This window comes from Oncorhynchus keta, chromosome 9 (assembly GCF_023373465.1).
Source record: "Oncorhynchus keta strain PuntledgeMale-10-30-2019 chromosome 9, Oket_V2, whole genome shotgun sequence".
Taxonomy (NCBI): Eukaryota; Metazoa; Chordata; class Actinopteri; order Salmoniformes; family Salmonidae; genus Oncorhynchus; species Oncorhynchus keta.
In genome coordinates this window covers 23,437,829-23,465,087 of record NC_068429.1, presented here as the reverse complement: position 1 = coordinate 23,465,087, position 27,259 = coordinate 23,437,829, and the positions used below count along the sequence as shown (strand labels likewise).

General features: G+C 50.3%; 1 protein-coding gene across 1 annotated transcript in view; it reads left to right on the top strand.

The window, feature by feature from the left end:
• LOC118373302 (substance-P receptor-like) overlaps positions 1-7,218 on the top strand; it is a 63,897-nt gene extending 56,679 nt beyond the window's left edge. Inside the window, exons 4-7 of the mRNA XM_052525501.1 lie at positions 3,921-4,071; positions 4,228-4,433; positions 5,608-5,710; positions 5,932-7,218. Coding sequence (XP_052381461.1) covers positions 3,921-4,071; positions 4,228-4,433; positions 5,608-5,710; positions 5,932-6,144 — 673 coding nt within the window. The 3' untranslated portion in view covers positions 6,145-7,218. The remainder of the gene's footprint in view (positions 1-3,920; positions 4,072-4,227; positions 4,434-5,607; positions 5,711-5,931) is intronic.
• Positions 7,219-27,259: the final 20,041 nt, after the last annotated feature.

Below are 27,259 nucleotides of genomic sequence, written 5' to 3'. Positions count from 1 at the left end.
TAACGCAACGTAACGTAAACAACACTGCTAGCTAGCCAGCTAGCCCCGAATAGCAGCACTGCAGAAACTATTACACTCAACGGAACGACTTGATTAGTGTAGTGTCAACAACGCAGCTACTGCCAGCTAGCCCACTTCAGCAGTACTGTATCATTTTAATCATTTTAGTCAATAAGATTCTTGCTACGTAAGCTTAACTTTCTGAACATTCGAGACGTGTAGTCCACTTGTCATTCCAATCTCCTTTGCATTAGCGTAGCCTCTTCTGTAGCCTGTCAACTATGTGTCTGTCTATCCCTGTTCTCTCCTCTCTGCACAGACCATACAAACGCTCCACACCACGTGGCCGCGGCCACCCTAATCTGGTGGTCCCAGCGCGCACGACCCACGTGGAGTTCCAGGTGTCCGGTAGCCTCTGGAACTGCCGATCTGCGGCCAACAAGGCAGAGTTCATCTCAGCCTATGCCTCCCTCCAGTCCCTCGACTTCTTGGCACTGACGGAAACATGGATCACCACAGACAACACTGCTACTCCTACTGCTCTCTCTTCGTCCGCCCACGTGTTCTCGCACACCCCGAGAGCTTCTGGTCAGCGGGGTGGTGGCACCGGGATCCTCATCTCTCCCAAGTGATCATTCTCTCTTTCTCCCCTCACCCATCTGTCTATCGCCTCCTTTGAATTCCATGCTCTCACCTTCCCCCTACTCACAAGGCAGGCAATACGCTCGACCTCATCTTTACTAGATGCTGTTCTTCCACTAACCTCATTGCAACTCCCCTCCAAGTCTCCGACCACTACCTTGTATCCTTTTCCCTCTCGCTCTCATCTAACACCTCCCACACTGCCCCTACTCGGATGGTATCGCGCCGTCCCAACCTTCGCTCTCTCTCCCCCGCTACTCTCTCCTCTTCCATCCTATCATCTCTTCCCTCTGCTCATACCTTCTCCAACCTATCTCCTGATTCTGCCTCCTCACCCCTCCTCTCCTCCCTTTCTGCATCCTTTGACTCTCTATGTCCCCTATCCTCCAGGCCGGCGCGGTCCTCCCCTCCCGCCCCGTGGCTCGACGACTCATTGCGAGCTCACAGAACAGGGCTCCGGGCAGCTGAGCGGAAATGGAGGAAAACTCGCCTCCCTGCGGACCTGGCATCCTTTCACTCCCTCCTCTCTACATTTTCCTCCTCTGTCTCTGCTGCTAAAGCCATTTTCTACCACTCTAAATTCCAAGCATCTGCCTCTAACCCTAGGAAGCTCTTTGCCACCTTCTCCTCACTCCTGAATCCTCCTCCCCCCTCCTCCCTCTCTGCAGATGACTTCGTCAACCATTTTGAAAAGAAGGTCGACGACATCCGATCCTCGTTTGCTAAGTCAAACGGCACCGCTGGTTCTGCTCACACTGCCCTACCCTGTGCTCTGACCTCTTTCTCCCCTCTCTCTCCAGATTGAATCTTGCGTCTTGTGACGGCCGGCCGCCCAACAACCTGCCCGCTTGACCCTATCCCCTCCTCTCTTCTCCAGACCATTTCCGGAGACCTTCTCCCTTACCTCACCTCGCTCATCAACTCATCCCTGACCGCTGGCTACGTCCCTTCCGTCCTCAAGAGAGCGAGAGTTGCACCCCTTCTGAAAAACCTACACTCAATCCCTCCGATGTCAACAACTACAGACCAGTATCCCTTCTTTCTTTTCTCTCCAAAACTCTTGAACGTGCCGTCCTTGGCCAGCTCTCCCGCTATCTCTCTCTGAATGACCTTCTTGATCCAAATCAGTCAGGTTTCAAGACTAGTCATTCAACTGAGACTGCTCTTCTCTGTATCACGGAGGCGCTCCGCACCGCTAAAGCTAACTCTCTCTCCTCTGCTCTCATCCTTCTAGACCTATCGGCTGCCTTCGATACTGTGAACCATCAGATCCTCCTCTCCACCCTCTCCGAGTTGGGCATCTCCGGCGCGGCCCACGCTTGGATTGCGTCCTACCTGACAGGTCGCTCCTACCAGGTGGCGTGGCGAGAATCTGTCTCCTCACCACGCGCTCTCACCACTGGTGTCCCCCAGGGCTCTGTTCTAGGCCCTCTCCTATTCTCGCTATACACCAAGTCACTTGGCTCTGTCATAACCTCACATGGTCTCTCCTATCATTGCTATGCAGACGACACACAATTAATCTTCTCCTTTCCCCCTTCTGATGACCAGGTGGCGAATCGCATCTCTGCATGTCTGGCAGACATATCAGTGTGGATGACGGATCACCACCTCAAGCTGAACCTCGGCAAGACGGAGCTGCTCTTCCTCCCGGGGAAGGACTGCCCGTTCCATGACCTGCCATCACGGTTGACAACTCCATTGTGTCCTCCTCCCAGAGCGCTAAGAACCTTGGCGTGATCCTGGACAACACCCTGTCGTTCTCAACTAACATCAAGGCGGTGGCCCGTTCCTGTAGGTTCATGCTCTACAACATCCGCAGAGTACGACCCTGCCTCACACAGGAAGCGGCGCAGGTCCTAATCCAGGCACTTGTCATCTTCCGTCTGGACTACTGCAACTCGCTGTTGGCTGGGCTCCCTGCCTGTGCCATTAAACCCCTACAACTCATCCAGAACGCCGCAGCCCGTCTGGTGTTCAACCTTCCCAAGTTCTCTCACGTCACCCCGCTCCTCCGCTCTCTCCACTGGCTTCCAGTTGAAGCTCGCATCTGCTACAAGACCATGGTGCTTGCCTACGGAGCTGTGAGGGGAACGGCACCTCAGTACCTCCAGGCTCTGATCAGGCCCTACACCCAAACAAGGGCACTGCGTTCATCCACCTCTGGCCTGCTCGCCTCCCTACCACTGAGGAAGTACAGTTCCCGCTCAGCCCAGTCAAAACTGTTCGCTGCTCTGGCCCCCAATGGTGGAACAAACTCCCTCACAACGCCAGGACAGCGGAGTCAATCACCACCTTCCGGAGACACCTGAAACCCCACCTCTTTAAGGAATACCTAGGATAGGATAAGTAATCCTTCTCACCCCCCCCCCCTTTAAGATTTAGATGCACTATTGTAAAGTGACTATTCTACTGGATGTCATAAGGTGAATGCACCAATTTGTAAGTCGCTCTGGATAAGAGCGTTTGCTAAATGACTTAAATGTAAATGTAAATGTAACTCAATGCACTGCTTTTTAAATATATATATTTTTATTTAGGGCCAAATTTAGGGCAGTTAATTAATTGAGTTAAAGGCATTAGTTATTTGAATTGTTTGACAGCCCTACTAATTATTTGTCGTTATGGTCCTGACATTTTCCTAGTTCTCTAAGGCCCGGATTCAATCTGATCGCAGGTTATAAGCATAGCGAATTTTAAAGGCAATGTTCCCCTCGTTCATGGAGATCCCATTCTCAGGAAAACATTGCATATGCTGCACAATCTGAAATTCCCTTTAAAAGTCGTAATGCCTATAGCCCTCAATTGGATTGAATCCCAGCCTCACTCGTTTCACAGTTCTCTCTCTCTCTGTCCCGACATTTTCTCCTTCTCTCTCTCCACCTACCCATGCTCTTCCCCGTATGTGTGTGTGTGTGTGTTATTTAGTATTACCATTAGTCTCAGGTGTTCAGGGGAATTAAGTCATTTCCATTAGCAGCTGAGTCCTTGTAGTTCGTCTGATGTTAGGAGTTAGGGGCTAGGGCTTGATTTAGGCCTCTCTCTTCTGTCTTCCTCAGTAAATTGATTTCACATCTTTCAGTGAGAGCTGATCTTCTGGGCCGCTACTCCCTGTAGCAAGACTGATAAGGTATCAGCAGACATTGTGTGTGTACGTACGTTCGGAGGCAGAGATAAGGACTCAAATCAGAACAGGGTTGACTAGACGAGACCTGAGACCCCAGTCTCACAATCTCATTAGTGCGTGTGTGTGTGTGTGTGTGTCTCTTTCTGTGTAGGTACTCTGTGTCTGTGGTGTTGCTGTACTACTTCCTGCCGCTGTGCATTATGGGATGTGCCTACCTGGTGGTGGGCTCGTCCCTGTGGGCGGGGACTATCCCTGGAGACTCCACCCACCGTTACCGAGAGCAGCTAATCGCCAAACGCAAGGTACACACACACACACCCACAAGCTCACAGGCAGAACACAATACCTTTATGTACACACACTCATGCATGCTTACACACAGCAGGGAACCTCTTAAGTGAATATTCTTAGGCAAATCCCTATATTGCTTTCAACTGTCCCTCCCTCCCTCTCTCTAGGTCGTGAAGATGATGATCGTGGTGGTGTGTACGTTTGCAGTGTGCTGGCTGCCTTACCACATCTACTTCCTGCTCCAGCAGTTCCACCCTGACCCCATGCAGCTGTTTGAGTGGCGCTACATCCAGCAGGTCTACCTGGCTGTCCTGTGGTTGGCCATGAGCTCCACCATGTACAACCCTATCATCTACTGCTGTCTCAATAACAGGTTGGTGACTGTACACACCACAGGTGGCTGGTGGCACCTTCATTGTGGAGGATGGGCTCATACTAATGGCTAGAATGGATTGATAGGAGTGGAACCAAACACATCAAACACATGGTCTTTGATACTGTTACGAATCCCTTTTGGCCCGACGGTCTAGGGGGGGATGGTAATGAGACCCGTAACATAACTCATGCAAATTATTATTGTCACAAAGTAAAAGTGTGAACGAAATAACCACGACAACAGAAATCTACCGTCAAACTCTAGGTTTATTTATAAACACACGGTAATGGGGGAGCAGGAAAAGGGGCTGAGCTGGACCCAAAGAAAGAAACAATAAGTATACAAAAACACACCCCTAAGCTAGACTAGCCTACTTTAACAACAGCTAACTAACTAACCAAAAATACAGTGGGTGGTCCGCCCAGTTCTAACTAGTGTATTTAACAAAGTTCACCTATGGGTAGTGTATGCCCATGGGCGACTTGTCTTGGTTTCTCCCTTTTCCCACCAGCAACAAACAAATACCATAACCAAAAATAATACTCACAGGTGATGACAAAGTGCTATGAAGTGCTTTAAACAAAAGAGAGGTTAAGACACAACGCGAGAGTGAAACACAGAGACCTACAGACATGGCATTTACAGAGAGATTGAGCTGAGCTGCGCTGAGCTATAGAACAAACAAATGGTGGGGTTTTTAAACCATGGGGAAGGAACTGTGATAGGTCAGGAAATAGGAGGAGGTGTGTCTTCTGATTGATGATTGATTGTTGACTGATTGGGGAGTGATGGTTTTCACCTGTGAGGGGAGAAGGAGAGAAAAGAAACACACACAGGATACACACACACAGGATAACTGTATCCGTAACAATACCATACCATTCGCTCCATTCCAGCCATTAATATTATATGTTCTCTCCTTACCAGCCTCCTGTGGTACACACACAAGCGCAAACACAACAGGCATGTACACACACACACACACACACACACACACACACACACACACACACACACACACACACACACACACACACACACACACACACACACACACACACACACACACACACACTTGACCCATTAGTCTCTCCTCTCTCTCCCCATCTCTCGCTCGCTCTCTCTCTCACTCCCCCCTCTGTCCCTCTTTCTCTCTCAACTCTCTGTTCAGATTCAGGGCAGGCTTTCAGCAGGTGTTCTGTTGGTGTCCGTGTGTTCCTGCCGCCTCCTACGAGGGACTGGAACTCAAGTCCACCCGCTACCTACAGACCCAGGTGTCTATAGATTCCCTCTTCTTTCTGGGTGTGTGTATTGTTTATTTAACTAGGCAAGTCAGTTAAGAAAAAAATATTATTTTCAATGACGGCCTAGGAACAGTGGGTTAACTGCCCTGTTCAGGGACAGAACGACAGCTCTGGGATTCGATCTTGCAACATTTCAGTTACTAGTATGAGTGTGTATTTTTCAGTTCTGTCCTAATTATCTCTGTTTCCAGATGAGTGTGTACCGGGCCAGCCGGATGGAGACCAGTATGTCAACAGTTCTGCAGCCCACTGAGGAGGAGCGCTGTGGGGCAGAGCAGCCAGCCAGCCCCCCTATCACCCAGACAACCATGGAGCTCACCTCCACCTCCAACGGCTCAGCCTCACGATCAGCCCTCAACCCCCCCGACAGCCCTGCTTACTACAGCAGACATAACATGGACTAGTGGCCTAACAAACGCCTAACTGGATTAGTCGTGGTTTAATCTCACTAAAATGTTACGTCATTTGGTCAGCTGCTCGATTAGGTTCTAGGGGGAAGTGTGTTAGAAATGGAGATTTCCGTTTTGTCTCCACTCTCACAAAAGGAAAATCTCAGTCAATCCCTCCCACCCCCTTCTGATATTTTCACCGGTAGTTATCATCCGCCGAAGTAAAGCAGTTTAAGCACCGCCTTCACCCAATTCTGACATGTCCAAATAAACAGTGATGAAACCCAAACCCCAGAAGTAATGCTGCTCGTATCCCATATTATCCCGACAGGTGTACTGTACCAGTTATGTTTACTGTAGGTACTGTCCACGGGAGATTATACGTGGTTTAGTGCACTATAGCCTGGGCTACTGCTCTATTCTCACACATTCTAATGCCGACACAACATCGGCTAGGGCTGCCTCAATTCGTTGGGGGATGGACTCTACAAGGTGTCGAAAACATTCCACAGGGATGCTGGCCCATGTTGACTCCAATGCTTCCCACAGTTGTGTCCTTTGGGTGGTGGACTACTCTTGATACACACGGGAAACTATTGAGAGTGAAAAACTCAGCAGCGTTGCAGTTCTTGACACAAACTGTACTACCATACCTCGTTCAAAGGCACTTAAATATTTTGTCTTACCTATTAACCTTCTGAATGGCACACATACACAATCCATGTCTCAATGCTTAAAAATCAGTATTTAACCTGTCTCCTCCCCTTCATCTCCACTGATTGAAGTGGATTAAATAAGTGTCATTATTAAGGGATCGTAGCTTTTGCCTGGATTCACCTGGTCAGTCTATGTCTTTAAAATAGCAGGTGTTCTAAATGTTTTGTACAATCAGTGTATATCAAACCTGGCTAGAGTCTAGAGCTCTTCTTTAGGCAGACATGGGTTTTGTGGCCTTGAACCTCGTGTAGTGTTCTATTCTCGTCTAATATATCTGACCAGGCAGCTCATAAGGATTCTTTCCATCATTCCGGAACCCTATGGCTGATTAGGGCTGTGTTTGGAACACTCACCAAATCGCTTCAGCTAGCATCAATGGCAGCCACAGCTCTCTCCCTAAGAAAACACTGATGTTTTTGTGTGAGTGTGTGTGTGTGTGTGTGTGTGTGTGTGTGTGTGTGTGTGTGTGTGTGTGTGTGTGTGTGTGTGTGTGTGTGTGTGTGTGTGTGTGTGTGTGTGTGTGTGTGTGTGTGTTTTTTCCGGGAGGTCAGAGACGACAATTTGAGGAGCAGTACTCTGTCTGCCTGGTCAGGGCAAAGGTCAGATATATATAGACAGGAGAGGAAAGAGGGGGACACAAATAGAGTCTGGAAGAGGGGGGAGGAGAGTAGAGAAAGAAAGGAGGGAAAACAGTGAGACGGGTCAGTTGAAAGAGAGGAGGGATCAGAGTGAGAGGGGTCAGTAGGAAGAGAGGAGGGATCAGAGTGAGAGGGGTCAGTAGGAAGAGAGGAGGGATCAGAGTGAGAGTGGTCATTCAAAAGAGAGGAGGGATCAGAGAGAGGGGTCAGTAGGAAGAGAGGAGGGATCAGTGTGAGAGTGGTCAGTAGGAAGAGAGGAGGGATCAGTGTGAGTGGTCATTCAAAAGAGAGGAGGGATCAGAGTGAGAGGGGTCAGTAGGAAGAGAGGAGGGATCAGAGTGAGAGTGGTCATTCAAAAGAGAGGAGGGATCAGAGTGAGAGGGGTCAGTAGAAAGAGAGGAGGGATCGGTGTGAGAGTGGTCAGTAGGAAGAGAGGAGGGATCAGAGTGAGAGGGGTCAGTAGGAAGAGAGGAGGGATCAGAGTGAGAGGGGTCAGTAGGAAGAGAGGAGTGATCAGAGTGAGAGTAGTCATTCAAAAGAGAGGAGGGATCAGAGTGAGAGGGGTCAGTAGGAAGAGAGGAGGGATCAGAGTGAGAGTGGTCAGTAGGAAGAGAGGAGGGGTCAGAGTGAGAGTGGTCATTCAAAAAGAGAGGAGGGATCGGTGTGAGAGGGGTCAGTAGGAAGAGAGGAGGGGTCAGAGTGAGAATGGTCATTCAAAAGAGAGGAGGGATCGGTGTGAGAGGGGTCAGTAGGAAGAGAGCAGGGGTCAGAGTGAGAGTGGTCATTCAAAAAGAGAGGAGGGATCGGTGTGAGAGTGGTCATTCAAAAGAGAGGAGGGATCGGTGTGAGAGTGGTCATTCAAAAGAGAGGAGGGATCGGTGTGAGAGTGGTCATTCAAAAGAGAGGAGGGATCGGTGTGAGAGTGGTCATTCAAAAGAGAGGAGGGATCGGTGTGAGAGTGGTCATTCAAAAGAGAGGAGGGATCAGTGTGAGAGTGGTCATTCAAAAGAGAGGAGGGATCAGAGTGAGAGGGGTCAGTTGAAAGAGAGGAGGGATCAGTGTGAGAGTGGTCAGTAGGAAGAGAGGAGGGATCAGTGTGAGTGGTCATTCAAAAGAGAGGAGGGATCAGAGTGAGAGTGGTCAGTAGGAAGAGAGGAGGGATCAGAGTGAGAGTGGTCATTCAAAAGAGAGGAGGGATCAGAGTGAGAGGGGTCAGTAGGAAGAGAGGAGGGATCAGAGTGAGAGTGGTCATTCAAAAGAGAGGAGGGATCGGTGTGAGAGTGGTCATTCAAAAGAGAGGAGGGATCAGAGTGAGAGGGGTCAGTAGGAAGAGAGGAGGGATCAGAGTGAGAGTGGTCATTCAAAAGAGAGGAGGGATCAGAGTGAGAGTGGTCAGTAGGAAGAGAGGAGGGATCAGTGAGAGTGGGCATTCAAAAGAGAGGAGGGATCGGTGTGAGAGGGGTCAGTAGGAAGAGAGGAGGGATCAGAGTGAGAGTGGTCAGTAGGAAGAGAGGAGGGATCAGTGTGAGTGGTCATTCAAAAGAGAGGAGGGATCAGAGTGAGAGGGGTCAGTAGGAAGAGAGGAGGGATCAGAGTGAGAGTGGTCATTCAAAAGAGAGGAGGGATCAGAGTGAGAGGGGTCAGTAGGAAGAGAGGAGGGATCAGAGTGAGAGGGGTCAGTTGAAAGAGAGGAGGGATCAGAGTGAGAGGGGTCAGTTGAAAGAGAGGAGGGATCAGAGTGAGAGTGGTCATTCAAAAGAGAGGAGGGATCAGAGTGAGAGGGGTCAGTAGGAAGAGAGGAGGGATCAGAGTGAGAGTGGTCATTCAAAAGAGAGGAGGGATCAGAGTGAGAGGGGTCAGTTGAAAGAGAGGAGGGATCAGAGTGAGAGTGGTCAGTAGGAAGAGAGGAGGGATCAGAGTGAGAGGGGTCAGTAGGAAGAGAGGAGGGATCAGAGTGAGAGGGGTCAGTAGGAAGAGAGGAGGGATCAGAGTGAGAGTGGTCATTCAAAAAGAGAGGGGGGATCGGTGTGAGAGTGGTCAGTAGGAAGAGAGGAGGGATCAGAGTGAGAGGGGTCAGTCGGAAGAGAGGAGGGATCAGAGTGAGAGGTGTCAGTAGGAAGAGAGGAGGGATCAGAGTGAGAGGGGTCAGTGAGAAAAGAGAGGAGGGATCAGAGTGAGAGGTGTCAGTAGGAAGAGAGGAGGGATCAGAGTGAGAGTGGTCAGTCAAAAGAGAGGAGGGATCAGAGTGAGAGGGGTCAGTAGGAAGAGAGGAGGGATCAGAGTGAGAGGGGTCAGTAGGAAGAGAGGAGGGATCAGAGTGAGAGGGGTCAGTAGGAAGAGAGGAGGGATCAGAGTGAGAGTGGTCAGTCAAAAGAGAGTAGGGATCAGAGTGAGAGGGGTCAGTAGGAAGAGAGGAGGGATCAGAGTGAGAGGGGTCAGTAGGAAGAGAGGAGGGATCAGAGTGAGAGTGGTCATTCAAAAGAGAGGAGGGATCAGAGTGAGAGTGGTCATTCAAAAGAGAGGAGGGATCAGAGTGAGAGGGGTCAGTAGGAAGAGAGGAGGGATCAGAGTGAGAGTGGTCATTCAAAAGAGAGGAGGGATCAGAGTGAGAGGGGTCAGTAGGAAGAGAGGAGGGATCAGAGTGAGAGTGGTCATTCAAAAGAGAGGAGGGATCAGAGTGAGAGGGGTCAGTAGGAAGAGAGGAGGGATCAGAGTGAGAGGGGTCAGTAGGAAGAGAGGAGGGATCAGAGTGAGAGTGGTCATTCAAAAGAGAGGAGGGATCAGAGTGAGAGTGGTCATTCAAAAGAGAGGAGGGATCAGAGTGAGAGGGGTCAGTAGGAAGAGAGGAGGGATCAGAGTGAGAGTGGTCATTCAAAAGAGAGGAGGGATCAGAGTGAGAGGGGTCAGTAGGAAGAGAGGAGGGATCAGAGTGAGAGTGGTCATTCAAAAGAGAGGAGGGATCAGAGTGAGAGTGGTCATTCAAAAGAGAGGAGGGATCAGAGTGAGAGTGGTCATTCAAAAGAGAGGAGGGATCGGTGTGAGAGTGGTCATTCAAAAGAGAGGAGGGATCAGTGTGAGAGTGGTCATTCAAAAGAGAGGAGGGATCGGTGTGAGAGTGGTCATTCAAAAGAGAGGAGGGATCAGAGTGAGTGGTAATTCAAAAGAGAGGAGGGATCAGAGTGAGAGTGGTCATTCAAAAGAGAGGAGGAATCGGTGTAAGAGTGGTCATTCAAAAGAGAGGAGGGATCAGAGTGAGAGTGGTCATTCAAAAGAGAGGAGGGATCAGAGTGAGAGTGGTCATTCAAAAGAGAGGAGGGATCGGTGTGAGAGGGGTCAGTAGGAAGAGAGGAGGGATCAGAGTGAGAGGGGTCAGTAGGAAGAGAGGAGGGATCAGAGTGAGAGTGGTCATTCAAAAGAGAGGAGGGATCGGTGTGAGAGTGGTCATTCAAAAGAGAGGAGGGATCGGTGTGAGAGTGGTCATTCAAAAGAGAGGAGGGATCAGTGTGAGAGTGGTCATTCAAAAGAGAGGAGGGATCAGAGTGAGAGGGGTCAGTAGGAAGAGAGGAGGGATCAGAGTGAGAGTGGTCATTCAAAAGAGAGGAGGGATCGGTGTGAGAGTGGTCAGTAGGAAGAGAGGAGGGATCAGTGTGAGTGGTCATTCAAAAGAGAGGAGGGATCAGAGTGAGAGGGGTCAGTAGGAAGAGAGGAGGGATCAGAGTGAGAGTGGTCATTCAAAAGAGAGGAGGGATCAGAGTGAGAGTGGTCAGTAGGAAGAGAGGAGGGATCAGAGTGAGAGTGGCCATTCAAAAAAAGAGAGAAGGGATCTGTGTGAGAGTTGTCAGTTGGAAGAGAGGAGGGGTCAGAGTGAGAGTGGTCAGTAGGAAGAGAGGAGGGATCAGTGTGAGTGGTCATTCAAAAGAGAGGAGGGATCAGAGTGAGAGGGGTCAGTAGGAAGAGAGGAGGGATCAGAGTGAGAGTGGTCATTCAAAAGAGAGGAGGGATCAGAGTGAGAGGGGTCAGTTGAAAGAGAGGAGGGATCAGTGTGAGAGTGGTCAGTAGGAAGAGAGGAGGGATCAGAGTGAGAGGGGTCAGTAGAAAGAGAGGAGGGATCAGAGTGAGAGGGGTCAGTTGAAAGAGAGGAGGGATCAGAGTGAGAGTGGTCATTCAAAAGAGAGGAGGGATCAGAGTGAGAGGGGTCAGTTGAAAGAGAGGAGGGATCAGTGTGAGAGTGGTCAGTAGGAAGAGAGGAGGGATCAGAGTGAGAGGGGTCAGTTGAAAGAGAGGAGGGATCAGAGTGAGAGTGGTCATTCAAAAAGAGAGGAGGGATCGGTGTGAGAGTGGTCAGTAGGAAGAGAGGAGGGATCAGAGTGAGAGGGGTCAGTAGGAAGAGAGGAGGGATCAGAGTGAGAGGGGTCAGTAGGAAGAGAGGAGGGATCAGAGTGAGAGGGGTCAGTAGGAAGAGAGGAGGGATCAGAGTGAGAGGGGTCAGTAGGAAGAGAGGAGGGATCAGAGTGAGAGTGGTCATTCAAAAGAGAGGAGGGATCAGTGTGAGAGTGGTCAGTAGGAAGAGAGGAGGGATCAGAGTGAGAGGGGTCAGTAGGAAGAGAGGAGGGATCAGAGTGAGAGGGGTCAGTAGGAAGAGAGGAGGGATCAGAGTGAGAGTGGTCATTCAAAAGAGAGGAGGGATCAGAGTGAGAGGGGTCAGTAGGAAGAGAGGAGGGATCAGAGTGAGAGGGGTCAGTAGGAAGAGAGGAGGGATCAGAGTGAGAGTGGTCATTCAAAAGAGAGGAGGGATCAGAGTGAGAGTGGTCAGTCAAAAGAGGGGAGGGATCAGAGTGAGAGGTGTCAGTAGGAAGAGAGGAGGCATCAGAGTGAGAGGGGTCAGTAGGAAGAGAGGAGGGGTCAGAGTGAGAATGGTCATTCAAAAGAGAGGAGGGATCGGTGTGAGAGGGGTCAGTAGGAAGAGAGGAGGGATCAGAGTGAGAGGGGTCAGTAGGAAGAGAGCAGGGGTCAGAGTGAGAGTGGTCATTCAAAAAGAGAGGAGGGATCGGTGTGAGAGTGGTCATTCAAAAGAGAGGAGGGATCAGTGTGAGAGTGGTCATTAAAAAGAGAGGAGGGATCAGAGTGAGAGTGGTCATTCAAAAGAGAGGAGGGATCAGTGTGAGAGTGGTCAGTAGGAAGAGAGGAGGGATCAGAGTGAGAGGGGTCAGTAGGAAGAGAGGAGGGATCAGAGTGAGAGGGGTCAGTAAGAAGAGAGGAGGGATCAGAGTGAGAGGGGTCAGTAGGAAGAGAGGAGGGATCAGAGTGAGAGGGGTCAGTAGGAAGAGAGGAGGGATCAGAGTGAGAGTGGTCATTCAAAAAGAGAGGAGGGATCGGTGTGAGAGTGGTCAGTAGGAAGAGAGGAGGGATCAGAGTGAGAGGGGTCAGTAGGAAGAGAGGAGGGATCAGAGTGAGAGGGGTCAGTAGGAAGAGAGGAGGGATCAGAGTGAGTGTGGTCATTCAAAAGAGAGGAGGGATCGGTGTGAGAGTGGTCATTCAAAAGAGAGGAGGGATCAGAGTGAGAGGGGTCAGTAGGAAGAGAGGAGGGATCAGAGTGAGAGGGGTCAGTAGGAAGAGAGGAGGGATCAGAGTGAGAGTGGTCATTCAAAAGAGAGGAGGGATCAGAGTGAGAGGGGTCAGTAGGAAGAGAGGAGGGATCAGAGTGAGAGTGGTCATTCAAAAGAGAGGAGGGATCAGAGTGAGAGTGGTCATTCAAAAGAGAGGAGGGATCAGAGTGAGAGTGGTCATTCAAAAGAGAGGAGGGATCGGTGTGAGAGTGGTCATTCAAAAGAGAGGAGGGATCAGAGTGAGAGTGGTCATTCAAAAGAGAGGAGGGATCGGTGTGAGAGTGGTCATTCAAAAGAGAGGAGGGATCAGAGTGAGAGTGGTCATTCAAAGAGAGGAGGGATCAGAGTGAGTGGTAATTCAAAAGAGAGGAGGGATCAGAGTGAGAGTGGTCATTCAAAAGAGAGGAGGAATCGGTGTGAGAGTGGTCATTCAAAAGAGATGAGGGATCGGTGTGAGAATGGTCATTCAAAAAGAGAGGAGGAATCGGTGTGAGAGTGGTCATTCAAAAGAGAGGAGGGATCAGAGTGAGAGTAGTCATTCAAAAGAGAGGAGGGATCGGTGTGAGAGTGGTCATTCAAAAGAGAGGAGGGATCAGAGTGAGAGGGGTCAGTAGGAAGAGAGGAGTGATCAGAGTGAGAGTGGTCATTCAAAAAGAGAGGAGGGATCAGAGTGAGAGTGGTCAGTAGGAAGAGAGGAGGGATCAGAGTGAGAGTGGCCATTCAAAAAAGAGAGAAGGGATCTGTGTGAGAGTTGTCAGTAGGAAGAGAGGAGGGGTCAGAGTGAGAGTGGTCAGTAGGAAGAGAGGAGGGATCAGTGTGAGTGGTCATTCAAAAGAGAGGAGGGATCAGAGTGAGAGGGGTCAGTAGGAAGAGAGGAGGGATCAGAGTGAGAGTGGTCATTCAAAAGAGAGGAGGGATCAGAGTGAGAGGGGTCAGTGAGAAAAGAGAGGAGGGAACAGAGTGAGAGTGGTCAGTAGAAAGAGAGGAGGGATCAGAGTGAGAGTGGTCAGTTGAAAGAGAGGAGGGATCAGAGTGAGAGTGGTCAGTGAGAAAAGAGAGGAGGGATCAGAGTGAGAGTGGTCAGTAGGAAGAGAGGAGGGATCAGAGTGAGAGTGGTCAGTAGGAAGAGAGCAGGGGTCAGAGTGAGAGGGTCAGTAGGAAGAGAGGAGGGATCAGAGTGAGAGTGGTCATTCAAAAAGAGAGGAGGGATCGGTGTGAGAGTGGTCAGTAGAAAGAGAGGAGGGATCAGAGTGAGAGGGGTCAGTAGGAAGAGAGGAGGGATCAGAGTGAGAGGCGTCAGTAGGAAGAGAGGAGGGATCAGAGTGAGAGGGGTCAGTAGGAAGAGAGGAGGGATCAGAGTGAGAGGGGTCAGTAGGAAGAGAGGAGGGATCAGAGTGAGTGTGGTCATTCAAAAGAGAGGAGGGATCGGTGTGAGAGGGGTCAGTAGGAAAAGAAAGGAGTGATCAGAGTGAGAGGGGTAAGTAGGAAGAGAGGAGGGATCAGAGTGAGAGGGGTCAGTAGGAAGAGAGGAGGGATCAGAGTGAGAGTGGTCAGTCAAAAGAGGGGAGGGATCAGAGTGAGAGGGGTCAGTAGGAAGAGAGGAGGCATCAGAGTGAGAGGGGTCAGTAGGAAGAGAGGAGGGATCAGAGTGAGAGTGGTCATTCAAAAGAGAGGAGGGATCAATGTGAGAGTGGTCATTCAAAAGAGAGGAGGGATCAGAGTGAGAGGGGTCAGTTGAAAGAGAGGAGGGATCAGTGTGAGAGTGGTCAGTAGGAAGAGAGGAGGGATCAGTGTGAGTGGTCATTCAAAAGAGAGGAGGGATCAGAGTGAGAGGGGTCAGTAGGAAGAGAGGAGGGATCAGAGTGAGAGGGGTCAGTAGGAAGAGAGGAGGGGTCAGAGTGAGAATGGTCATTCAAAAGAGAGGAGGGGTCAGAGTGAGAGTGGTCAGTCAAAAGAGAGGAGGGATCAGTGTGAGAGTGGTCAGTAGGAAGAGAGGAGGGATCAGAGTGAGAGGGGTCAGTAGGAAGAGAGGAGGGATCAGAGTGAGAGTGGTCAGTAGGAAGAGAGGAGGGATCAGAGTGAGAGTGGCCATTCAAAAGAGAGGAGGGATCAGAGTGAGAGTGGCCATTCAAAAGAGAGGAGGGATCAGAGTGAGAGTGGCCATTCAAAAGAGAGGAGGGATCAGTGTAAGAGTGGTCAGTAGGAAGAGAGGAGGGATCAGAGTGAGAGTGGTCATTCAAAAGAGAGGAGGGATCAGAGTGAGAGGGGTCAGTAGGAAGAGAGGAGGGATCAGAGTGAGAGGGGTCAGTAGGAAGAGAGGAGGGGTCAGAGTGAGAATGGTCATTCAAAAGAGAGGAGGGATCGGTGTGAGAGGGGTCAGTAGGAAGAGAGCAGGGGTCAGAGTGAGAGTGGTCATTCAAAAGAGAGGAGGGATCGGTGTGAGAGTGGTCATTCAAAAGAGAGGAGGGATCAATGTGAGAGTGGTCATTCAAAAGAGAGGAGGGATCAGAGTGAGAGGGGTCAGTAGGAAGAGAGGGGGGATCAGAGTGAGAGTGGTCATTCAAAAGAGAGGAGGGATCAGAGTGAGAGTGGTCAGTAGGAAGAGAGGAGGGATCAGAGTGAGAGTGGCCATTCAAAAAAAGAGAGAAGGGATCTGTGTGAGAGTTGTCAGTAGGAAGAGAGGAGGGGTCAGAGTGAGAGTGGTCAGTAGGAAGAGAGGAGGGATCAGTGTGAGTGGTCATTCAAAAGAGAGGAGGGATCAGAGTGAGAGGGGTCAGTAGGAAGAGAGGAGGGATCAGAGTGAGAGTGGTCATTCAAAAGAGAGGAGGGATCAGAGTGAGAGGGGTCAGTTGAAAGAGAGGAGGGATCAGTGTGAGATTGGTCAGTAGGAAGAGAGGAGGGATCAGAGTGAGAGTGGTCAGTCGAAAGAGAGGAGGGATCAGAGTGAGAGGGGTCAGTAGAAAGAGAGGAGGGATCAGAGTGAGAGGGGTCAGTAGGAAGAGAGGAGGGATCAGAGTGAGTGGTCAGTGAGAAAAGAGAGGAGGGATCAGAGTGAGAGTAGTCAGTTGAAAGAGAGTAGGGATCAGAGTGAGAGTGGTCAGTGAGAAAAGAGAGGAGGGATCAGAGTGAGAGGTGTCAGTAGGAAGAGAGGAGGGATCAGAGTGAGAGGGGTCAGTAGGAAGAGAGGAGGGATCAGAGTGAGAGGGGTCAGTAGGAAGAGAGGAGGGATCAGAGTGAGAGGGGTCAGTAGGAAGAGAGGAGGGATCAGAGTGAGAGGGGTCAGTAGGAAGAGAGGAGGGATCAGAGTGAGAGTGGTCATTCAAAAAGAGAGGAGGGATCAGAGTGAGAGTGGTCAGTAGGAAGAGAGGAGGGATCAGAGTGAGAGGGGTCAGTAGGAAGAGAGGAGGGATCAGAGTGAGAGGGGTCAGTAGGAAGAGAGGAGGGATCAGAGTGAGAGTGGTCAGTCAAAAGAGGGGAGGGATCAGAGTGAGAGGGGTCAGTAGGAAGAGAGGAGGGATCAGAGTGAGAGGGGTCAGTAGGAAGAGAGGAGGGATCAGAGTGAGAGTGGTCATTCAAAAGAGAGGAGGGATCAGAGTGAGAGTGGTCATTCAAAAGAGAGGAGGGATCAGAGTGAGAGGGGTCAGTAGGAAGAGAGGAGGGATCAGAGTGAGAGTGGTCAGTCAAAAGAGAGGAGGGATCAGAGTGAGAGGGGTCAGTAGGAAGAGAGGAGGGATCAGAGTGAGAGGGGTCAGTAGGAAGAGAGGAGGGGTCAGAGTGAGAATGGTCATTCAAAAGAGAGGAGGGATCGGTGTGAGAGGGGTCAGTAGGAAGAGAGGAGGGATCAGAGTGAGAGGGGTCAGTAGGAAGAGAGCAGGGGTCAGAGTGAGAGTGGTCATTCAAAAGAGAGGAGGGATCAGTGTAAGAGTGGTCAGTAGGAAGAGAGGAGTGATCAGAGTGAGAGGGTCAGTAGGAAGAGAGGAGTGATCAAGTGAGAGGGGTCAGTAGGAAGAGAGGAGGGATCAGAGTGAGAGGGGTCAGTAGGAAGAGAGGAGGGATCAGAGTGAGAGGGGTCAGTAGGAAGAGAGGAGGGATCAGAGTGAGAGGGGTCAGTAGGAAGAGAGGAGGGATCAGAGTGAGAGTGGTCAGTGAGAAAAGAGAGGAGGGATCAGAGTGAGAGTGGTCAGTTGGAAGAGAGGAGGGATCAGAGTGAGAGGGGTCAGTAGGAAGAGAGGAGGGATCAGAGTGAGAGTGGTCAGTCAAAAGAGGGGAGGGATCAGAGTGAGAGGTGTCAGTAGGAAGAGAGGAGGCATCAGAGTGAGAGGGGTCAGTAGGAAGAGAGGAGGGGTCAGAGTGAGAGTGGTCATTCAAAAGAGAGGAGGGATCGGTGTGAGAGTGGTCATTCAAAAGAGGGGAGGGATCAGAGTGAGAGGGGTCAGTAGGAAGAGACGAGGCATCAGAGTGAGAGGGGTCAGTAGGAAGAGAGAGGAGGGATCAGAGTGAGAGTGGTCATTCAAAAGAGAGGAGGGATCAGAGTGAGAGTGGTCAGTAGGAAGAGAGGAGGGATCAGTGTAAGAGTGGTCAGTAGGAAGAGAGGAGGGGTCAGAGTGAGAGTGGTCATTCAAAAGAGAGGAGGGATCAGAGTGAGAGTGGTCAGTAGGAAGAGAGGAGGGATCAGTGTAAGAGTGGTCAGTAGGAAGAGAGGAGGGATCAGAGTGAGAGTGGTCATTCAAAAGAGAGGAGGGATCAGTGTAAGAGTGGTCAGTAGGAAGAGAGGAGTGATCAGAGTGAGAGGGGTCAGTAGGAAGAGAGGAGTGATCAGAGTGAGAGGGTCAGTAGGAAGAGAGGAGGGATCAGAGTGAGAGGGGTCAGTAGGAAGAGAGGAGGGATCAGAGTGAGAGGGGTCAGTAGGAAGAGAGGAGGGATCAGAGTGAGAGTGGTCATTCAAATAGAGAGGCGGGATCGGTGTGAGAGTGGTCAGTAGGAAGAGAGGAGTGATCAGAGTGAGAGGGTCAGTAGGAAGAGAGGAGGGATCAGAGTGAGAGGGGTCAGTAGGAAGAGAGGAGGGATCAGAGTGAGAGTGGTCATTCAAAAGAGAGGAGGGATCAGAGTGAGAGGGGTCAGTGAACAAAAGAGAGGAGGGATCAGAGTGAGAGGGGTCAGTAGGAAGAGAGGAGGGATCAGAGTGAGAGGGGTCAGTAGGAAGAGAGGAGGGATCAGAGAGAGTGGTCAGTCAAAAGAGAGGAGGGATCAGACTGAGAGGTGTCAGTAGGAAGAGAGGAGGGATCAGAGTGAGAGTGGTCATTCAAAAGAGAGGAGGGATCAGAGTGAGTGGTAATTCAAAAGAGAGGAGGGATCAGAGTGAGAGTGGTCATTCAAAAGAGAGGAGGAATCGGTGTGAGAGTGGTCATTCAAAAGAGAGGAGGGATCAGAGTGAGAGGGTCATTCAAAAGAGAGGAGGAATCGGTGTGAGAGTGGTCATTCAAAAGAGAGGAGGGATCAGAGTGAGAGTGGTCAGTTGAAAGAGAGGAGGGATCAGAGTGAGAGTGGTCATTCAAAAGAGAGGAGGGATCAGAGTGAGAGTGGTCATTCAAAAGAGAGGAGGGATCGGTGTGAGAGTGGTCATTCAAAAGAGAGGAGGGATCGGTGTGAGAGTGGTCATTCAAAAGAGAGGAGGGATCGGTGTGAGAGTGGTCATTCAAAAGAGAGGAGGGATCAGTGTGAGAGTGGTCATTCAAAAGAGAGGAGGGATCGGTGTGAGAGTGGTCATTCAAAAGAGAGGAGGGATCAGAGTGAGAGGGGTCAGTAGGAAAGAGGAGTGATCAGAGTGAGAGTGGTCATTCAAAAAGAGAGGAGGGATCAGAGTGAGAGTGGTCAGTAGGAAGAGAGGAGGGATCAGAGTGAGAGTGGCCATTCAAAAAAGAGAGAAGGGATCTGTGTGAGAGTTGTCAGTAGGAAGAGAGGAGGGGTCAGAGTGAGAGTGGTCAGTAGGAAGAGAGGAGGGATCAGTGTGAGTGGTCATTCAAAAGAGAGGAGGGATCAGAGTGAGAGGGGTCAGTAGGAAGAGAGGAGGGATCAGAGTGAGAGTGGTCATTCAAAAGAGAGGAGGGATCAGAGTGAGAGGGGTCAGTTGAAAGAGAGGAGGGATCGGTGTGAGAGTGGTCAGTAGGAAGAGAGGAGGGATCAGAGTGAGAGTGGTCAGTTGAAAGAGAGGAGGGATCAGAGTGAGAGGGGTCAGTTGAAAGAGAGGAGGGATCGGTGTGAGTGGTCAGTAGGAAGAGAGGAGGGATCAGAGTGAGAGGGGTCAGTAGGAAGAGAGGAGGGATCAGAGTGAGAGGGGTCAGTAGGAAGAGAGGAGGGATCAGAGTGAGAGTGGTCAGTGAGAAAAGAGAGGAGGGATCAGAGTGAGAGGGGTCAGTAGGAAGAGAGGAGGGATCAGAGTGAGAGGGGTCAGTAGGAAGAGAGGAGGGATCAGAGTGAGAGGGGTCAGTAGGAAGAGAGGAGGGATCAGAGTGAGAGGGGTCAGTAGGAAGAGAGGAGGGATCAGAGTGAGAGGGGTCAGTAGGAAGAGAGGAGGGATCAGAGTGAGAGTGGTCAGTGAGAAAAGAGAGGAGGGATCAGAGTGAGAGTAGTCAGTAGGAAGAGAGGAGGGATCAGAGTGAGAGTGGTCAGTGAGAAAAGAGAGGAGGGATCAGAGTGAGAGGGGTCAGTAGGAAGAGAGGAGGGATCAGAGTGAGAGTGGTCATTCAAAAGAGAGGAGGGATCAGAGTGAGAGGGGTCAGTAGGAAGAGAGGAGGGATCAGAGTGAGAGGGGTCAGTAGGAAGAGAGGAGGGATCAGAGTGAGAGTGGTCATTCAAAAGAGAGGAGGGATCAGAGTGAGAGTGGTCATTCAAAAGAGAGGAGGGATCAGAGTGAGAGGGGTCAGTAGGAAGAGACGAGGCATCAGAGTGAGAGGGGTCAGTAGGAAGAGAGGAGGGATCAGAGTGAGAGTGGTCATTCAAAAGAGAGGAGGGATCAGAGTGAGAGGGTCAGTAGGAAGAGAGGAGGGATCAGTGTAAGAGTGGTCAGTAGGAAGAGAGGAGGGGTCAGAGTGAGAGTGGTCATTCAAAAGAGAGGAGGGATCAGAGTGAGAGTGGTCAGTAGGAAGAGAGGAGGGATCAGTGTAAGAGTGGTCAGTAGGAAGAGAGGAGGGATCAGAGTGAGAGTGGTCAGTAGGAAGAGAGGAGGGATCAGAGTGAGAGTGGTCAGTAGGAAGAGAGGAGGGATCAGAGTGAGAGTGGCCATTCAAAAGAGAGGAGGGATCAGAGTGAGAGTGGCCATTCAAAAGAGAGGAGGGATCAGAGTGAGTGGCCATTCAAAAGAGAGGAGGGATCAGTGTGAGAGTGGTCAGTAGGAAGAGAGGAGGGATCAGTGTGAGTGGTCATTCAAAAGAGAGGAGGGATCAGAGTGAGAGGGGTCAGGAGGAAGAGAGGAGGGATCAGAGTGAGAGGGGTCAGTAGGAAGAGAGGAGGGGTCAGAGTGAGAATGGTCATTCAAAAGAGAGGAGGTATCGGTGTGAGAGGGGTCAGTAGGAAGAGAGCAGGGGTCAGAGTGAGAGTGGTCATTCAAAAGAGAGGAGGGATCGGTGTGAGAGTGGTCATTCAAAAGAGAGGAGGGATCAGTGTGAGAGTGGTCATTCAAAAGAGAGGAGGGATCAGAGTGAGAGGGGTCAGTAGGAAGAGAGGGGGGATCAGAGTGAGAGTGGTCATTCAAAAGAGAGGAGGGATCAGAGTGAGAGGGGTCAGTCGGAAGAGAGGAGGAATCAGAGTGAGAGTGGCCATTCAAAAAAGAGAGAAGGGATCTGTGTGAGAGTTGTCAGTAGGAAGAGAGGAGGGGTCAGAGTGAGAGTGGTCAGTAGGAAGAGAGGAGGGATCAGTGTGAGTGGTCATTCAAAAGAGAGGAGGGATCGGAGTGAGAGGGGTCAGTAGGAAGAGAGGAGGGATCAGAGTGAGAGTGGTCATTCAAAAGAGAGGAGGGATCAGAGTGAGAGGGGTCAGTTGAAAGAGAGGAGGGATCAGTGTGAGAGTGGTCAGTAGGAAGAGAGGAGGGATCAGAGTGAGAGGGGTCAGTTGAAAGAGAGGAGGGATCAGAGTGAGAGGGGTCAGTGAGAAAAGAGAGGAGGGATCAGAGTGAGAGGGGTCAGTAGGAAGAGAGGAGGGATCAGAGTGAGAGGGGTCAGTAGGAAGAGAGGAGGGATCAGAGTGAGAGGGGTCAGTAGGAAGAGAGGAGGGATCAGAGTGAGAGTGGTCATTCAAAAAGAGAGGAGGGATCGGTGTGAGAGGGGTCAGTAGGAAGAGAGGAGGGATCAGAGTGAGAGGGGTCAGTAGGAAGAGAGGAGGGATCAGAGTGAGAGTGGTCAGTAAGAAGAGAGGAGGGATCAGAGTGAGAGGGGTCAGTAGGAAGAGAGGAGGGATCAGAGTGAGAGGGGTCAGTAGGAAGAGAGGAGGGATCAGAGTGAGAGTGGTCATTCAAATAGAGAGGCGGGATCGGTGTGAGAGTGGTCAGTAGGAAGAGAGGAGTGATCAGAGTGAGAGGGGTAAGTAGGAAGAGAGGAGGGATCAGAGTGAGAGGGGTCAGTAGGAAGAGAGGAGGGATCAGAGTGAGAGTGGTCATTCAAAAGAGGGGAGGGATCAGAGTGAGAGGGGTCAGTAGGAAGAGAGGAGGGATCAGAGTGAGAGGGGTCAGTAGGAAGAGAGGAGGGATCAGAGTGAGAGTGGTCATTCAAAAGAGAGGAGGGATCAGAGTGAGAGTGGTCATTCAAAAGAGAGGAGGGATCAGAGTGAGAGGGGTCAGTAGGAAGAGAGGAGGGATCAGAGTGAGAGTGGTCAGTAGGAAGAGAGGAGGGATCAGTGTGAGTGGTCATTCAAAAGAGAGGAGGGATCAGAGTGAGAGGGGTCAGGAGGAAGAGAGGAGGGATCAGAGTGAGAGGGGTCAGTAGGAAGAGAGGAGGGGTCAGAGTGAGAGTGGTCATTCAAAAGAGAGGAGGGATCGGTGTGAGAGGGGTCAGTAGGAAGAGAGGAGGGATCAGAGTGAAAGGTTTCAGTAGGAAGAGAGGAGGGATCAGAGTGAAAGTGGTCAGTGAGAAAAGAGAGGAGGGATCAGAGTGAGAGGTGTCAGTAGGAAGAGAGGAGGGATCAGAGGGAGAGTGGTCATTGACAAAAGAGAGGAGGGATCAGAGTGAGAGTAGTCAGTTGAAAGAGAGGAGGGATCAGAGTGAGAGTGGTCAGTGACAAAAGAGAGGAGGGATCAGTGTAAGAGTGGTCAGTAGGAAGAGAGGAGGGATCAGAGTGAGAGTGGTCATTCAAAAGAGAGGAGGGATCAGAGTGAGAGTGGTCAGTAGGAAGAGAGGAGGGATCAGTGTAAGAGTGGTCAGTAGGAAGAGAGGAGGGGTCAGAGTGAGAGTGGCCATTCAAAAAAGAGAGGAGGGATCGGTGTGAGAGGGGTCAGTAGGAAGAGAGCAGGGGTCAGAGTGAGAGTGGTCATTCAAAAAGAGAGGAGGGATCGGTGTGAGAGTGGTCATTCAAAAGAGAGGAGGGATCGGTGTGAGAGTGGTCATTCAAAAGAGAGGAGGGATCAGAGTGAGAGTGGTCAGTAGGAAGAGAGGAGGGATCAGAGTGAGAGGGGTCAGTAGGAAGAGAGGAGGGATCAGAGTGAGAGTGGTCATTCAAAAGAGAGGAGGGATCAGAGTGAGAGGGGTCAGTAGGAAGAGAGGAGGGATCAGAGTGAGAGTGGTCATTCAAAAGAGAGGAGGGATCAGAGTGAGAGTGGTCAGTAGGAAGAGAGGAGGGATCAGAGTGAGAGGGGTCAGTAGGAAGAGAGGAGGGGTCAGAGTGAGAGTGGTCATTCAAAAGAGAGGAGGGATCGGTGTGAGAGGGGTCAGTAGGAAGAGAGGAGGGGTCAGAGTGAGAGTGGTCATTCAAAAAGAGAGGAGGGATCGGTGTGAGAGTGGTCATTCAAAAGAGAGGAGGGATCGGTGTGAGAGTGGTCATTCAAAAGAGAGGAGGGATCGGTGTGAGAGTGGTCATTCAAAAGAGAGGAGGGATCAAGGTGTGAGTGGTCATTCAAAAGAGAGGAGGGATCGGTGTGAGAGTGGTCATTCAAAAAGAGAGGAGGGATCAGAGTGAGAGGGGTCATTCAAAAGAGAGGAGGGATCGGTGTGAGAGTGGTCATTCAAAAGAGAGGAGGGATCGGTGTGAGAGTGGTCATTCAAAAGAGAGGAGGGATCGGTGTGAGAGTGGTCATTCAAAAGAGAGGAGGGATCGGTGTGAGAGTGGTCATTCAAAAGAGAGGAGGGATCAGAGTGAGAGTGGTCATTCAAAAGAGAGGAGGGATCGGTGAGAGTGGTCATTCAAAAGAGAGGAGGGATCTGTGAGAGTGGTCATTCAAAAGAGAGGAGGGATCGGTGTGAGAGTGGTCATTCAAAAGAGAGGAGGGATCGGTGTGAGAGTGGTCATTCAAAAGAGAGGAGGGATCGGTGTGAGTGGTCATTCAAAAGAGAGGAGGGATCGGTGTGAGAGTGGTCATTCAAAAGAGAGGAGGGATCGGTGTGAGAGTGGTCATTCAAAAGAGAGGAGGGATCGGTGTGAGAGTGGTCATTCAAAAGAGAGGAGGGATCAGAGTGAGAGGGGTCAGTTGAAAGAGAGGAGGGATCAGTGTGAGAGTGGTCAGTAGGAAGAGAGGAGGGATCAGAGTGAGAGGGGTCAGTAGAAAGAGAGGAGGGATCAGAGTGAGAGGGGTCAGTAGGAAGAGAGGAGGGATCAGAGTGAGAGGGGTCAGTAGGAAGAGAGGAGGGATCAGAGTGAGAGTGGTCATTCAAAAGAGAGGAGGGATCGGTGTGAGAGTGGTCATTCAAAAGAGAGGAGGGATCAGAGTGAGAGGGGTCAGTTGAAAGAGAGGAGGGATCAGAGTGAGAGGGTCAGTAGGAAGAGAGGAGGGATCAGAGTGAGAGGGGTCAGTAGGAAGAGAGGAGGGATCAGAGTGAGAGGGTCAGTAGGAAGAGAGGAGGGATCAGAGTGAGAGGGGTCAGTAGGAAGAGAGGAGGGATCAGAGTGAGAGTGGTCATTCAAAAGAGAGGAGGGATCAGAGTGAGAGGGGTCAGTAGGAAGAGAGGAGGGATCAGAGTGAGAGGGGTCAGTAGGAAGAGGAGGGATAGTGAGAGGGGTCAAGGAAGGAGGAGGGATCAGAGTGAGAGGGGTCAGTAGGAAGAGAGGAGGGATCAGTGGTCAGTGAGAAAAGAGAGGAGGGATCAGAGTGAGAGTGGTCAGTAGGAAGAGAGGAGGGATCAGAGTGAGAGGGGTCAGTAGGAAGAGAGGAGGGATCAGAGTGAGAGTGGTCATTCAAAAGAGAGGAGGGATCGGTGTGAGAGTGGTCATTCAAAAGAGAGGAGGGATCGGTGTGAGAGTGGTCATTCAAAAGAGAGGAGGGATCAGTGTGAGAGTGGTCATTCAAAAGAGAGGAGGGATCAGAGTGAGAGGGGTCAGTTGAAAGAGAGGAGGGATCAGAGTGAGAGTGGTCATTCAAAAGAGAGGAGGGATCAGAGTGAGAGGTGTCAGTAGGAAGAGAGGAGGGATCAGAGTGAGAGGGGTCAGTGAGAAAAGAGAGGAGGGATCAGAGTGAGAGGGGTCAGTAGGAAGAGAGGAGGGATCAGAGTGAGAGGGTCAGTGAGAAAAAGAGAGGAGGGATCAGAGTGAGAGTGGTCAGTGAGAAAAGAGAGGAGGGATCAGAGTGAGAGGTGTCAGTAGGAAGAGAGGAGGGATCAGAGTGAGAGGGGTCAGTAGGAAGAGAGGAGGGATCAGAGTGAGAGTGGTCAGTAGGAAGAGAGGAGGGATCAGAGTGAGAGGGGTCAGTAGGAAGAGAGGAGAGGTAGAGGAAAAACAGCATACTCTTCCGCCTCTCTAAGCCCCCATCTGTATTATATATTATATATTCATATTTATGTAGTTATCTGTATTACCTCATCTGTTCACACACAGAGTATGGAGCAGGGCCATGGGGGGCTGCGTGTGTGTGTGTGTGTGTGTGTGTGTGTGTGTGTGTGTGTGTGTGTGTGTGTGTGTGTGTGTGTGTGTGTGTGTGTGTGCGCCGATATGTTACTTAGTATGTTACTTAGTATTTTATTTGGTCTGTTACTTAGTATGTTATTTAGTATGTTACTTAGTATGTTACTTAGAATGTTACTTAGTATGTTAGTTAGTATGTTAGTTAGTATGTTACTTAGTATGTTACTTAGTATGTTATTTAGAATGTTACTTAGTATGTTACTTAGTATGTTACTTAGTATGTTACTTAGTATGTTATTTAGTATGTTACTTAGTATGTTACTTAGTATGTTACTTAGTATGTTACTTAGTATGTTACTTAGTATGTTATTTAGAATGTTACTTACTATGCTACTTAGTATGTTATTTAGAATGTTACTTAGTATGTTATTTAGAATGTTACTTAGTATGTTATTTAGAATGTTACTTAGTATGTTATTTAGAATGTTACTTAGTATGTTACTTAGTATTTTACTTAGTATGTTATTTAGAATGTTACTTAGTATGTTACTTAGTATGTGTCTAGGATTTAATGTGTATGTATAATGTACGTATGTTCTCTATATACATGCTTGGTTCACACAAACACTGGTACTTAAAATCTCTGCCACAGCTGGTGGCTGACGTATCACAGCCAGGTATGACATGCCAAGTGTCACTCAATGCCCAGGTGTGTGTGTGTGTGTGTGTGTGTGTCTTGCTTTGAACACCTGACTGAGCGTCCACCAACTGCTCCTTTCCTACAATGTGTGTGTGTCTGAACAATGATGCATGCACAGACACACACACACACACACACACACACCTGATTGTCATGCTTTGTTTCCGCTATCTGTGCATGAGGATAAGCGCCAGTGTGATTGATGCATGATTGTCACAAAAAAACTGGACATATCTGTGACCGTTTAATTTAGAAGGTAAACAAACTATTTCAACTGATTTACCTGAACTGAGAATATTATTTCCTCCATGATTGTCATGGCACACAATGTTTTATAAAGTATAGTCATTTTTATTTCTTCTTATTGAGTGTGTCCTGTGTTTACATAAATTAACATGAAAAGTGAAACCATTTAATGTGTTATGGTATGGTGACTCTGTACTGAATATACAGGTGTATCTATCTTTGGTTTTGTTGTGCATCAAAATCTATTTCCCAGAGTTTTACAGTCTTCTTGTTCGTGTTGTATTGAGTGACATTGTGACCATGTCAGCGTCAGTGGTGTATAGGTGAGGACGGAGTCAAGCGCAGGAAACAGAACTGAGTGAACAATAACGTCATTTACTCTGGAAAAATAAACAGTTCAATAAATCCACGTAGGGATAACAAACCCTAACACACAAGACTGACACATAACAGGAACCATCACAACACATGGAAAAAGAAATGTGGATCGGTGGCAGCTAGAAAGCTGGTGACAACGACTGTCGAACGCCCGAACAAGGAGAGGCACCAACTTTGGTGGAAGTCGTGACAGTTCCCCCACCTTGATGCGCGGCTCCAGCAGCGCGCCGACACCGGTCTCGGGGACGACCCGGAGGACGAGTCGCAGGGCGATCCGGGTGGAGACGGTGATATTCCTGTAGTAAGGAAGGGTCCAGGATGTCCTCCACCGGCACCCAGCATCTCTCCTCCACCGGCACCCAGCATCTCACCTCCACCGGCACCCAGCATCTCACCTCCACCAGCACCCAGCATCTCTCCTCCACCGGCACCCAGCATCTCTCCTCCACCGGCACCCAGCATCTCTCCTCCACCGGCACCCAGCATCTCTCCTCCACCGGCACCCAGCATCTCACCTCCACCAGTACCCAGCATCTCTCCTCCACCGGCACCCAGCATCTCACCTCCACCGGCACCCAGCATCTCTCCTCCACCGGCACCCAGCATCTCTCCTCCACCGGCACCCAGCATCTCACCTCCACCGGCACCCAGCATCTCTCCTCCACCGGCACCCAGCATCTCTCCTCCACCGGCACCCAGCATCTCTCCTCCACCGGCACCCAGCATCTCTCCTCCACCGGCACCCAGCATCTCTCCTCCACCGGCACCCAGCATCTCACCTCCACCGGCACCCAGCATCTCTCCTCCAC